This window comes from Cavia porcellus, unplaced genomic scaffold, assembly GCF_034190915.1.
Source record: "Cavia porcellus strain 051 isolate PalLab524CR breed Dunkin Hartley unplaced genomic scaffold, mCavPor4.1 scaffold_1, whole genome shotgun sequence".
Classification (NCBI taxonomy): domain Eukaryota; kingdom Metazoa; phylum Chordata; class Mammalia; order Rodentia; family Caviidae; genus Cavia; species Cavia porcellus.
The window spans coordinates 92,049,276-92,064,737 of NW_026947484.1; the positions used below are offsets into that span (position 1 = coordinate 92,049,276).

At 33.3% G+C, this 15,462-nt stretch overlaps 1 protein-coding gene across 13 annotated transcripts in view; it reads left to right on the forward strand.

Annotated features, from left to right (window-relative positions):
* Cntln (centlein) overlaps positions 1-15,462 on the forward strand; it is a 448,833-nt gene that overhangs the window by 243,921 nt on the left and 189,450 nt on the right. For 12 of the 13 annotated variants that reach the window (XR_010048348.1, XR_010048366.1, XR_010048365.1 and 9 more), the window contains 2 exons: positions 7,473-7,635; positions 12,175-12,369. Coding sequence is in view for 10 of the 13 variants with exons in the window: in XM_063251634.1 (XP_063107704.1) it covers positions 7,473-7,635; positions 12,175-12,369 (358 nt within the window). In the remaining 3 variants the exon portion in view is untranslated. The remainder of the gene's footprint in view (positions 1-7,472; positions 7,636-12,174; positions 12,370-15,462) is intronic. The other variant, XM_063251626.1, reaches the window with a different exon arrangement.

Below are 15,462 nucleotides of genomic sequence, written 5' to 3' on the forward strand. Positions count from 1 at the left end.
ACGTATATTAGTCACATTCCTGGCCCTAGGACAAAATACCTGAAACTGGCAATGTAAAGGTGAGAGTGTTATTTAGACTCATGGTTTTGCCAGAGTTTATCTGTGATTGACTGGTCCAAGAAAAAACATGGTGAGGACCATGGTGGGAAAATGCTGCTCACCATAAACAGCCAGGAAGGCGGGGGGGGGGGGGAGAAAGAGAAAGAGAGAGGGAGAGAAAGAGAGAAGAGAGAAGAGAGAGAGAGAGAGAGAGAGAGAGAGAGAAAGAGAAAGAGAAAGAAAAAGAGAAAGAGAGAAAGCATACCTTCTAGGCCATTTTTTTAGTCAACCACCTCCAACTAGTTTCTATTTCCTAATACCACATTCAGCTACTAAACTCACCTATGGATGACTTTGTTGATGAGTGTAGCATTCCCATGATCCAATGACTTTCCCAACATATGAGGCTTATTGGGGATATTTTAGAGATAAAACATACTCCATGTTACTCACTGTGCTATTTGATAGTTTTATGATTACCCCACATGAATTTTCCTCAGTTAGCATGTAAATAAATACCAATGCTTATCATACTTGTCTGTAATATATACAAAAATATGAATAATTTTCCTAGAAGCTACATAAAACTGATAACCACTTACATTCTTTAAGCAAAACTTTTGCCTATATAGGTAGTGGTTTTATAATTGAGGTGAATTTTTTTTTTTTACTAGAAATCAGTTATGAATTGGTGACAAATTGAAAATCAACTGAGCACACTCCTAATTTGGGTTAGGAAAATTCTAAAGTCAGAATCCTGAAGTTGGATTAATACATCTTTAATTTTTTTTTTTTTATTTTAAAGAGAGTAAAACAGAATAAAACCATAAAAACAAACCAGTGTAAGAGATACAGGACTCAAAACATTATGAAATCAACAGTAGTTACCATAATGCCTTTTGATATCTTCAAAATAGCTGTAGATAACTTCAGACATAATACAAATCAAACAGAACAGAATAGAGTAGAAATAATAAAAACAAAACAATGAATGTAATAAAGGACTTCAAATAAGCCAACAGTAAATCTAAAATTGCTACCATAATATATCTTGTATCTTTGAAATAGCTGCTCCTATCATTGGATTTAACATAATCAAACAAAACAAGGGAGAATAAAACCCAACCCAACAAAACAATGGAAACAATATAGGGCCTTAAAACAAGACCATAAGGAATCAACAATGGCTACAACCTCAGAAGGAGATTTCCCTGATGCCACACTGCATATTGCTGTCCTCTGAACCTATGATCAGACCACTGGCCCTAGATCTGCAATGTTAGTGAAACACCAAAGCACCACAGGCATCCAGGTGCATTTCACCTCAATAGCTATCCTCACAGCCTGTGTTTCTCCAGATAAGCTGGTCACTTGCTGTGGGTGGGAGGGTGGGGATAGGATTAGTACTTTTTGTATTGCCAGCCTGAGTGCTGCAAGGGGCTGGGGTCTGGCCTTTCCTAGTCTGGCGGGGCCCACGCATGGTGCTGGTTCCCAATCAGACTGGGCTTATTTGCTGGTATGCCTTTGTTCTTTCTGTCCCCATCCTTGAATGGCACTGACTCATGCTGAGAGGCTGGGGTCTGGCTTTTCCTGGTCAGGCGGTGGCCCTCACATGCCACTGGTTCCCAGACTGGGCTTGTTTGCTGTGGCTTAATACATCTTGATTGTTGGTGTTTCTAGACACTTAGCAGAAGCAAATTATATTGGAGAATGGTAAGACAATTCTGGACATAAACTATACCTATAGTCTTGTAAAATATAGTACAGTAATGTGTAGCATATTGCTATAAAGAGTATGTATTAAAAGGTATGTGAACTGGAAATTAAGGAGACAGACCTAATTACTTGCCTAAAATATGTTATATGTATACAGAAAACTGAAAATAACTGGTAGATACATTATTAAATTCATAAGTGAGTTTTGTAGTTACAAGGTTGGTATATAAAATTCAATTGTCTTTTTATATTAACAAAAAATTACAAAGTAAGCCTAAAATGATTTAAAATATCACTAGACATTAACTTTATAATGAAAGATGACTGAATTAAGAACTATAAATATTAAGATGTATATATTAGCTCTGTATAGACAGCTTTATAGTATTCTTGAAAGAAATAAAAGGTCCAATATGTACAGAGATATGCAAAGTTCATGGGAAGACTCAGTATGAAAATGATACCAGTTTTTTCAAAATAAATATTAGATTCAGAATAATTCAGATCATGGGTTATCAGCAATAGAAAACCATTACCATCCTTGGACCAGAAGAGGCAATAAGATATTACCAGATCTCATTGAGAAGTAGAATCCTAGGAGAGATATAATATGATAGAAATAGCAGTCTTAGAGAAACAGAGGCACTGCCAAAGTGGCTCAGCGGTGGGAACTAGGAAAATTAATTCTCTTATCTTTTTTCCCCACTTACCCACTAATTCTCAGCCAGCAATACCAAGTGGTCAAATTCAGAGTTAGAGAAAAAGGGCTAGTATGACAGAGTCTGAAGTGGGTCTTACCGGCTGAGTAGATAGAGATGATGAAGATTGGGCCATTCTCTTGCTGCTCTTTTTCTGATCTTTTTTGGCCATTATCATTTATTCATTTTTCTATACTAAAGTTAGAGTAAACTTGCTGCCTTTGTAACAGGTGTTTCAGTAGAGTAGTAAATTTATGAATAAACGTAAAGAGAATTGGCATCTTCCACACACTCAGTTTTGTTCCAGAGTATGAAATGCTGTTCTGTTTCACGCTGAAGCATTTTACGTTTTTTCTTAGAGAGGTTTTGAATATTTCTTGCTAAATGCATTCCTGCCTCATGTTTTTTGTGGCTATTTTAAATTGACTCTTTCTCATGTAGTTTCCAATGATTTTCCTTAACTAACTTCAGGGTTTTTTTTAATCTTAATGGAATAAAAGTCTGATGTGAAGTTCAACTAATTATTAAATTTCAGATAGTTGTTTCTTCTCTATAAGAAACATCAAATCTTCTAGACTAAAAAAAAAAGACATGAAAAACTTTGAAAATTTAGATTATTTTATTGTTTTTCTAGAACTGCATTTCATTTTAGTTGGTTTTGATAGCCTTTTATGTATACTTTGGAAATTAGCAAATAGATTCAGCCATTTTAATTCCCCTTCAACTTGTGTCTTAAAAATTACTGTATAGGGCTGGGGATTTAGCTCAGCGGCATAAGCGCCTGCCTTGCAAGCATGTGGTCATGAGTTTGATCCCTGGTACTGATAAAAAAAGAATTACTGTGTAACATTTATTCAAGCCTGCATAAACATAATGCCTACTAAGCTTGATTCTGTTATTCCAGTGCTCTTCATTGAACTTTTTACTCTTGCTGTATCATTTTTTTACTCTTTGGATTTTTTTTTTTTTGTACCTGGGATCAAACTCACAACCTCATGCTTACCAGGCAGGTGCTTACACTGCTGAGCTAAACCTTCAGCCCTCTATTCTTTGTTTTTGTTCATTTTATACATCTATCTTTACCTATTGTTAGTGTATGCTTTCTCCCCCATTGGAACCAGATATATCCATAGGACTTCTACTACTAATTTTTCCTCTTCCTCCTCTTCCTCCTCCTCCTCTTCTTCCTCCTCCTTCCTAGCCCTTCCTTCTTCCTTCCTCCTTATTTTTTCTTCTTCTTCTTCTTCTTCTTTTTTTTTTTTTTTTTGTTTGGTAATGGGGATCGAACTCATGACTGTGCTTGCCAGGCAGGTGTTTGTTCCACTGAGCTAAATCTCCATGCTTTGTAAACATGTTTTAAAGGAGTCATTACTTAGTTTGCCTTCATTTTTTAGCTTCTGCTGTGAAAGCAGTATATTCCCTAGCTAATCTGATACTCCAGGTTTTTCCGTTTTTTTATTAGTATGTTTGCAGTATATGTTTACATTTCTTGTGTGGGGTTGGTACATATACATAACACAGCTTAATTCTTTTTTTCTTTCTTTGCCTTTCCCTCTTTTCCTTCCTGTTTCTCAATGTCTTGATCTCTTTCCCATTTGAGAAAGATCCATCTCCCTACTTCCTATTATTTCTTTTATTTTGTTCTTTATAATTTGAGTTTCTCATAGAAGAGTAATCTTGTAATGTTTAGTCTTATGTGTCTGATTTATTTCACTTAACATTATTGTCTCAAGGGTGGTCTTCAAATTTTTTCTTATTTTAGGAAAAAATCATACATAATGTGAACAAATAATAACATTTTTTGTAAGCCATCAGGACATTTTAAAATTACAGAATAATGTAGAGAATATGTTTGAATTCCTCTGTGGCTTTGTTGTCAAACTTGGTCTCCAAAGAGACCTCATTTATCCGTGACCCAACCAATTTACTAACATCATTGTAACCAAAAAAAAAAAAAAAAAAAAAAAAAAAAAAATCACTGGTTTTACTTTTCAGCAGTGCAGTATTTTTTAAGAGCTCAATGTTTGTTGGGCTGGGAAGAAACATTATTGATTCTCAGTAACTTTTCTTTTGCTTCTACTCAGATTTTCCTTCATTCCATTTGAACTGTGTTTAGCGAAAGTTCTCAAGTTTGATTTACTAAAACTTATTTTATTTAATATACATTTATTTATTGATTGGTTGATTGAGACAGGATCTCACCATGCTCTTCAGGCTGCCGTTAAATGCACTATGTAGTCCAGGCTGGCTTTGAACTCATGATGATCTTTTTACCTCAGCCTCCAAGTTCTAAGATTACAGGTGTGCCTACCTGGTTTAAACTTGTTCTTTATGTTACCCTTATTTCATTCATTCTACAACTGTTTTCAGATATCTGAGGAAACAGTTCTATACGAGGGACTTAAGTACTTATTACTTAGGAGCATCAGGTCCACTGCAAAGTGAATAAGGAAGCAAAACTCAAAGGCAAGAAAGGGTAAAAAGCAGTTCAAGGTAAGCATTATCATAGGGTCTCTGCTTCATGATGAATTATGAAGACGTAGTAGGAATAGTAAATTAGCTTCCCAAGTTGAGTCTGCATAGAGGAGTCATGCTGGTATCGATGGAAAGAAATTTGTAATTTCTCTGGCTGGTTTCTTTTTTGCATTTTGGCTTCTACTAGTCAAAGTTCATTGTTCATACCATACTGTGTGTTGTAGCATTTAATTCTAGGTTTGGAGCTGGACAAGGAAACAACTACTATAGATATGAAGCTAGTTGGCCTCAAATGATATAGAGCTACATGAGATACATGTATTTGTTAGGTTCAAGTGAGAGTTCATAGGCTAAAGCAGAGGAAGGGACTGAGAGTCTACAAGCCCACTGAGGCTCAGACTGAAAGGTTACATAAATTGCCTCTAGCACAACAAGAAATATTCAATAGAGGACAAGAACTGTCTTGTAAAGTGAACAAAAACTCCTTGCCTTCACAGAGGGCAGATCTGGCTTGTCTACTCATTATTCAGAGAAGTCTGATCATTTCTTTTTTGTATTTCTTATAAGATTTTTTTCAATAGTTACTACTCTGGGATGTACTTCTTCGAGTCAGCATAGTGAATATTTCCATATTTGTTTTTAAATGAGTAGAGATCTAGACAAATCCAGTGTTTTCTGGTTATCCAGATGTACGAGTTTTGTAAATTTATTGCCTATTTTGATGTTAATCAAATTCTATTACATTTGTTGTATTTTACACACATCATTCCTTTGTTTCAGAGGTTGACTTAGAAAAATAAACACACATGCATAATGTAAGATTATGCTTCCATTCTACTTTCTGAAAGTATGCTGTGAAAATAGCATGAAATAGTAGATAAAAATTGCTCTTCCTTTAATTGAGTTTTAGTCCTCAAGTGCCTCATAATAATATCAGGATCTTTCTACTCATGAGTGTATCTCTCTGACTAGAGATACATAAATTTTATAGTACATGATCCCTAATATATATAAGTTCTGGTTCTACTAATTCTGGCTCTCTTATTAAGAAAATATCTTTTAATATTGGATGAGAGATAAATTTACTGTTTTGCATTGTATTGAAAGATATATTTTACTTTCATCACACCCCCTTTCTAAAATGCAGTATTTATTTAGATCTCCTGCCTAACATACACCTCAGTTCATGAACTTAATTTTTCCCATGATTTTGGATGCAGAATTAGTTTCATAATTATGCTTGCAACTGTAAAAGATTTTGTGACCAGAATCATGAAAAGAATTAAATTCATGAACCAAGGTACTTCCGTATTATCGACTGTTCTCTAGTAGAGATACAGTTGCTTATATCCTTTGATAATTTATTCAATTTTAGTTGTGGAAAATGGCAATACTCAAGAGCCATTATTATCATAGGTTCTAACCCTAACCCTTTTGGATTGTAAGTAATACGTTCCCTGGGGACATCTTGCCATTACATGCTCTCTTGTTTCCCCTTCCCGTATTTATACTGTTACTTAATTTTTTTTTACAAGTTTCTGTTTTAGAATGATGATGTATGCACATATATATGTGCAGCGATTGTGGATGTAGTCAAAGAATTTTGATGTCCTAAACATTTAAGAAGCAGGGATTTTTACTCTTATATTAATTTGCATGCATTCTTTGAGAACTTTACAAATATTTCTTTTCCCTTTAAGACTGATTTTATGTAAATGTATCACAAATTTAAAGCCATAGGTAAATAAAAATTCTATAAAGTATACTTAAATAAAATATGACTAAGTATTTTTATCTTTAAATTGAGTATATAAAATAATTTCCAGTTTTGTGTGATCTGTATCAGAGGATTAATTTACCTGGGAATCTGAAAACCTGTCTCAGAGGTGTGGTTCTTTCTGACTTTTAGTGCATTGTTACTATCACATGTATACATGTACATTTGTCCTCTTGCTTACGTGTTTTACCCTGGATTGCTTGGAAATACTAGTTTTCCCTTGTTACTCTCCTTTCTCACTTTCTTGCCGCATCATCTTCATTTTGGATTAGAGGAGTCAAAGGAATCCCAGCCTCAGTCTCTGAGGTTACAAAGTAGAACCAGCAATGACACTGTAAAGGCCTTTGGTTTGAAAAACGAATCTTGACTTTGGGATTTTTTTAATGCATTTAAGGTTCTATGTAATACAAGTTGGAGGATTAACTTACCTTGTATACTATAGTTGGCAGCAGGATTTACTAATTCTTGGAACTGAAGTGTTAACTAAATTTAAATAAGAAGGTGACTATATATCCAGTATTTTTATTAATGTCAAGCTATAAAATTGATAAGTATTTGCCTTTGAAAGTCATAGTTCTATCAATACTTTCTAGGTGTAGGTGATAAATATTAAATATTTTATATATTATTTCTTTTATTAATAATTTTTCCCGCAGTAAAATATAATAGATGAAAAATAGGAAGCCGATCTATAGCCTTAGACGAACACAGTTATTTAACTGAGGTGATCTTTATTCATGCTTTTATTTATTGCTTGGTTTGCACAGGAAAGAATTGCAGGAGCTGCAGAATCTTTACAAACAGAACAGCGCACACACAGCACAGCAAGCAGAGCTGATCCAGCAGCTTCAGGTTCTCAATATGGATACACAAAAAGTACTGAAAGATCGGGAAGATGTTCACACGGCTGAAAGTGTATCATATCAAAAAGTATGCATTTGTTTTGTCATAGAATTATAGGTTTCTGTGTATAAACTTAGAACAATACGTAGAAATCAAATTTGCAGAATTTTAGCATTGCTTTATTATTCCCTTTTACACATAGAGTGTTTCTTCCAGTGAAGTATTCTTTAATTTGATAATATTTAACTTTTTGTGAGTTTTCTTTATAGTTATCAGAACTAAATAATTTAAAATATCTGAATCTATCTCATAGCTTATTTTTCTTAGAAAATGGAATTTTTATATGTTCTATGAAACTTCTTGGGCTACAGCCCTAGAACTAGAAAGAATTTGAGGAGAACTATTCAGCCTTTAATGTGAGAAAATATTTGGTCAAGTATGATCCTAATTTAAGACCTAAAGCAGACTTTCATTATAAAATTTGTACATTATTTTATTGACAAATCACAAACACAAAGAGGAATGCTAATGAGGTCTTTAGGATCAATATTTTACAACGATTTTCTCTATTTTGGGGGGTGTTCCTTTTCAGTAGTCATTCTACTTTAGGAGACCCTCAAGAAGGCTTATCCAATTATGTAGTTATGCTAACTGGACCAGTAAGAGTAGTTATAGTTTGTAAGTTAAAAAATAACTTTATTGAGTTCTCTATATTTTTATGTACTCTTCTAAGTCATTTATGTAAATAATTTATTTTATATATACTAACTCTATGAGAGCCACCACATTCCCATTTACTAGTTAAAGCTGATAAGGCTTATAGTGGTTAACTAGTACAATGAATTTTGAATTTTTTTAGTGCTGTCTTCTAAAATTGTACCATGAAAATCTAATATCTACAGTTAAAACAAAACAGTAACCATATTAAGTAAATTTTAAGCACATGTTTTTAAATGATGCTTTGGAACAGTGTTTTTCAGTCTACATTCTGTATTCTCTTCATGTTTCCCAAAGGATATGAGTGATACCAAGCAGGAGGATAGAGTCTATCCTCTCCACTTTAGAGTAGCTCAAACTTCTGTTTTGCATTCCACATTAGTGTGCTAAACCAGCCTCCACTGATAAAATGCTTTGAAAATTTGCTCTTTATTAGTAATTTTAATTGTTGCTATTGATGACTGTCTCTTGAAATACTTTTTCCTTTCCTGGCTTCTAGTATATTTTAGTTGCATGATTTTCTTTCTTCAGTTTCTGGCAATTTTTTTAGTTTTTTTTTTTTTTTTTTTTTTTTTCCAGTTCTTCCTAGTCTTTGTACCTTTTTTTTTTTTAAAGTGTCCCAGACCTCACCTCAGTCTTACAATTTCTTCTGCTACTCCTATTACTACTACTACTACTACTACTACTACTACTACTACTTCTTCTTCTTCTTCTTCTTCTTCTTCTTTTCTTTCTTCTTCTTTTTTTAGATTCACATTCTAGGCGATCTGTCCAATCACCTATGCCTCACTTTTGCTTTCAAAGTCAAACACTTCAAAATCTGTTTATTCTCCCCAAATCTCTTTGCCAAATTTGAAGATCAGATATAATCTTTACTGTCTTGTTACACATTCAGTTTGAGGAAGTTTACTTGAGATTTGGGAAGCCCGAAGAAGAGAGGTGAGCTGTGGACTGGGTTAACATCTTTTATTCAGCTGCTTAGCCATCTGTTTAGCTGCTCTCGGGGTCCCCAGCAGTATATTCACAGCAGTCCTTAGCCCCTTAGCTAGCCCATTCTCAGAGAAGTTGCCAGACGCTTAGTTGCCCCAATCATCCTGGCAGTTATGTTTGTACCTAAACACACAATAGTGGCCACGTGCCAGTAATGACCTTAGTTGTGTAAGTTATTTACAGTGACCAGTATTGACCTTGGCTACAGAAGTTATTTACACTGGGGTATTGGGAGATGCTTCTGCACTGAAGTTCTGTTGACACAGAATCCACTGCTTCCCAGTGCCCCTTCCCTTCATAGTCTGAGCCAAAAAGTGCTTTTATGTTTCCCTAAACTTACTTTATAATCTCTTTGCTTGAATGCATAGTGGGCATCTCACACATTGTATGTTCAAAACTAAGCTATTGTCTGCTGTCTGGAACACATTTCATAATTTTATTTCCTACTACCCCTGCGTCATCATTTCGTCCATGTTTCTAATGTAGTACCTGAGTATAATAGTTTGTCACTTTATTTCTTTGGTCTCACCTTCTGCCTTTTCACTGCACTGTCAATATGGATACTAGGATTTTCTTGCTAAATTTTAATAACTCAAATCAGGTCACTCTTATCTTAAATCCCCTTATGGTTTTCCTATCCCATTAAAAAATAAAAACCTAAATTCTTAGTATCACCTGTGAAGTCCTGTGTTAACTTTCACTGCATTACCTCTCTGACCTCACTTTCACCTTCTCTTCTTTTTGCTACAGTTCACTCACATTAACCTTGTTTTTGTTCCTTGACCATACCAAGTATTCTTCAACGGTAAGGTCTTTGCACTTGCTTCCAGGGCCTGAAAGATGCTCCCATAGGTTTAGGCATAGGTATCATTTTACTTCTTTTATTTATCTCTCTTATAGCTTAAAATTAATTGATGACAAACATTAAATGCTTAAGAATAATGATTGTTGTAATAGTAGAGCTAGGGAGACCGTATGAAAACATAATGGGACCTTTTCCAACTCCAGAGATTCAAAAGGCTGTCCTTTAAGCATGGTTTCAGGACTCTTGGAAGTTGAGGCAGGTCTAGGCCCTGTGTAGGCAACTTAGTAACTGTCTTAAAGGCTTTTTTAAAAAAATGGCTGAGGATGTAGCTCAGTTTGTAGATCATGGGTTAAATCCCTAATACCATACAACATAGAAGAGGGGCGCTGTCCTTGGATGAATTAATATTGGTGATATGTTGCAGACAACAGATTACAGCTTAGTTTTAAACATGTTGAGTGTGGGATACCTACTAATAATATTGGTGATGTTTATTACAAAAATACAAGAGAGACTAATTTTAAGTGATAGGGATGTATTGTGCGTCTGAATAGTATCGAGGCTAAAGAAAAGCAAAGAAAAAATAAACTGAGATATGATGCTTGATTTTTTCCTATGTTTAATCTGTGTTTCTGTGTGTGGTTTTTTTGGAGGAGGGTCTTCTTTTTCTCAAGATTGAATTCCATTTCCCTTTTGTGTATTTTTCAAACATATATCTTCAAGGGGGAAAAAGAATAGTTCATTGATGTTTCACTTGATTGTTATTCTGAAATTGTAATTTCCATTGTAGTATTTTAATTTTGAAGTTGGTTTAGACGGTTGGTCATATGGTTTTCATTAGTATCCTTAGCTAAGCTTACTTTAAAAGTGGGATTTCTTGATGATATACTTAGGCTTGCCTGAAGTTAGCCTTAGTTGTTTTCTTTAGTGGTCTATGTATAAATAGTTATCCATAAAAACAAAGAATCTTTTATAGTTTTATCCTAAGGCAAATATTGTTAACATTTTGAGTATTTCCTTAAAGAGTTTGAAATATATTTTAGCATACCTTAGAGCATAGTAATGATACATGTCACTTCAACATTACAGGGTATAAAACCATGACATATAATTATTTTAGAAATAGTAATATAATTTTTTCAGTATTGTAAATAAAGTGTCAATATACTTCTCCTAGTTACTAGTTCAAATTCTTAGTGCTCATTAGTACACATTGAACACACACACACACCCACACACACACACACACACACACACACACACACTTTTGCCATGACATATACCTTGCCACAGGTCCAAAGCAACATGATCAAATGACTAAGAACTGGAACTTCTGAAATTGTGAGGCAAAATACTTATTTAATATTTAATGAGTTGTTAATGAAATATTTGTTCTTTTCTTTGAAATCTTTATATTCAAATAATCTGACATACTTTATTACTTTTTCATATTATTTTCTAGCAAAGTACATTATTTTTTCACATCTCTGCTCTCTTTAAAATGACTGTTTTTTTGTCCAGTGCAATAAAATTGTCATGGCTGAGTTCAAAGATTTTGTTTTCATGGAGTTGATTGAGATTAATGTGACTAATATTCTTGGGTATTTTGTCACTGTAACAACAACAAAGTGAAGAAAACGGACACAAAAAATTAGTATGAAGAACTGGAATTGTTGTGTTTATATCCAGTGATATGGTTCAGAAACCTTTGGAAATGCTTAGTACACTATTCTAAGTCTTTCTATTCTTAGTACTTTTTTGTATTGCACTGGCCAGTAATATATATTACCTTTTTTTTTTTTTTTTGAGTCAGGGTCTTATTCTGTAGTTCAGGTGACTTTGAATTCTCTTTGTAGCCCAGGCAGGCCTTGAGCTCTTAGTGATCCTCCTGCCTCAGCTTCCTGAGTACTGAGACTACAGAAATGTACCACCATGCCTGGCTACATTACCTTTTTAAACATAAGTTGGTTTCCTTGTATTTATATCTTGTTTTCTCTTTTAGGCTATTAAAATAATGTGGGGATAAGCACATTGTTATATACAGTTCATGTGTATATATATTTATACATTACTAGCATATTGTTTATTAATGTAATCTGGATTTTTAAAAATAGCTTTACAATGAGTTACAAGTATGTTTTGAAATGACAAAGTCAAGTGAAACTGTGCTCCGGCAAAGTATTGCTGATCTTCAAGACCAGCTAGTTCAAAAAGAACAAGAAAATGCAAAATTAAAAGAAAAACTTCAGAATTTGCAAGGAACACCCTGTCCTTTACCTCAAGAAGGTGATTCAGACCGTTCAGCCCAGGTGAGAGACATTTTCTAATTATTTCCTATCTCCTAAATTTGACTTGCTCAAAATTGAATCAGATTCACAATACTACCATACAAATTATGGTTGTTTGTATTCTGCTACTTTTTATACTCTGTGTAGACATGGATATTGTCTGTAATGTAAATTCGTACAGAAATACCTGGAGAAATACAGAGCACATGAAGCATAATTGACCCACTGTATCAGCAGGTTTTGCATTTGTAAATTCAACCAAATACAGATCAAATGTATTTGATAAAAGAATTGCATTTGTACTGAATATGTATAAATTTTTAATGATTATTCTGTAAATAATAAAACAACTATATGTCTCACATTTTATTAGGTGTTATAAGTAAACAGATGATTTAAAATATATGGAATGATATGAATAGATTATATACAAATATTATGCTATTTTATGTAAGGGACCTGGCTTCTGCAGATACTGGTATTTTACACAGAGTTCAGGAAGGAATACTCTATGGATATTTATAGTAATTATGATGAATTATTTTGTCATTGAAAAGAAAATTAATAAGTTATTGTCTTTTTAAGACTGTAACTGAAGGATATAACAGTAAGAGCACCTAACATTATATCTCATAACCTTACTTAACCACAAGGCTTGGTATGTGATACTTATTTCCTGTTAGTCCTAATTCTGTACTGATATTTGGGTATGACTGGGTCATTTGGCCTTTCTGTTTTCCATGGTAAATAAACTTGGATAAATTTCCTCAGCGGTTTAGCTGAAAATTTTTCATACATAAAAATACTGATATTAATGAAATCTGTCATAGAATTTTTTGAAGATTGTTGGCATAGTACAAATCAAGGATAGGTCTTTGTATCTGAAAAATATTCAGTGGTACCTCTGACAATGTTCAAGGTAACTTTCAGGTTCAATATCTTTTTAAAATGTCCAAGTTCTGTGAATTTATGTTTTTAACATAATTTACTACAGTCCTTGAAATTTTACAATTCATTAATTTAACTCATAATTGGAATTATTCACACAGGGATTTGGGTGATTATTTTCCAATAGTAATGTCTTAACCAAGAACATTTTCACTTGTGAAAAACTTGGTGTTAAGGCAACAGCTTCTAAATTTGCATTATATTGTATTGCATATTTTGACAAGCGGTACTCTGAAATGGATTAATCATAACATTAACATCATGACACACTATTTTGTGATATGCATAGCCTTATTTAATTTACTTTGTTTATTAAGCTAAAAATATTTTTTCGCCATCTCATCCAAAAAGTAGGACATTACTTATGACTTACATCTGTTTTTTGGTACCTTAATTCTTTCAAAAGAAGTAGTCACTAAACTATTATTATATTGATGTTTTAAAAGTTTTATCATGTACACATTTATAAGGACATAGTATATTATTTAATTTCATCATGTATAAAACTACTATAATATATATTATTGCATATATTTTGGCAATTTTGACTCATGTTGGATATAGTGCTTTAAAATATTCTGTTGCATATGACTATATGACAATTAATTGTTCATTCATCTATTTGACTATTTTGGTTATTTCTAGTATTTTGTTGCAGGTAATGTTGACATTGACTTTATTTTTGGTGCAGAGGATCAAACCTTAGGCCTTGAACATGGTTAGGAAAGTGCTGTGTCCTTAGCCCCAACTGTATTTTTGTATATAATTCTTGGAGTGCATTTGTATACGATTTTGTGAGCTATATATCTAACAGTGAAAAACTATAGGTTTTAGAGCATAACATTATTATTTTTACAAAATATTGATAGTTTATTTTATTGTTTTATTAATTTTTCTCCCATCAACGATGTATAAGAGTGGTGGGGATTTAGCTCAGTGGCATGTGCGCCTGCCTGGCAATTAACGAGGCCGTGAGTTTGATCCCTGGTACCAAAGGAAAACAAAGCCAAAAAAACAACAATGTGTAAAGATGTAGTTGAGTCATGTCCTTTTGAACACTTATTGTCATACTTTTTAATTTGTTGCCAACTAAATTAGTATAAAATAAAATCTTATTTTGCTTTTAAGTGCGTATCTCTGATGGAATTACATCTTCAAATGACTATGCATATGCTCAGCATATGCTCTACTCTGAAATATATTTTACATCATTTGTCCATTCTTCTATTGGATTTTTTTCTTACCAATTTAAAAATTTTTTATGTTTTTGATAGTGATCCTTTACAAGTGAAATGTATGGCAGATATCTCAGTGTACACCATGTCGTTTTCTTTTGTTGTTGCTTAATATACATGAATTCTCATTTTCATTTTGACAAATTAATAATTGTAGTTAGTGCTTTGGCATCTCATTTGAGAAATCCATTCTTACCCAAAAGTCAAAACCTTTGTCTTCGTTAGAAAGTTCTAAAGCCATGCTTTTGTTATTTATAGTCACAAATCATTCAGAACAATTTCTCTTTCATAGTGTAGCAGTGATGGTGAACCTGTGGCACTGTGCATAGCAGGCTGTTTGTATTACTGAAAGCTCTAAAAGGCTCTCCATCACTGGTATGAGGTAAAGGTCCATTTTACTCATTTCCCCCTAAATAGTAATCAGTTATTCTAGCTTCATCTAGTATAGTATCTCCTTTTCCCAATGTATACTGATTGAGTATACCTGTGAGTTTCTTTCAGGGCTCTGTACTGTTTGTGTTTCTATATAGTAATATATTGTCTTAAGTAGGATAACTTCTTAATGTCATTATACTTGAGAGGTCTCCTTCCTCCATAATCTAAAGTCTCTGGATATATTGGTACTTAGCTGTTAAATATACTTCAAGGAGATTACATAAAGTTTCACTGAAAACATTGATGAAATTTTTCACAAATAGATTTATTTAGTATAATAAATGTAATAAACATAATAATATATACAGACTTTAAGTGTATAACTCAGTTATAACACTTTACAAAGGGCGCATAACCATATAAATACCACTCAGGCCAAGATACAGAATATTGCCAGTATCCAGAGAGCTTCCATGATGTGTCTAACTGTTAATGAGTACCATATATGTAACTACTACTCTGACTTCTATAGCTATTAATAGTTTTGCTTGATTTG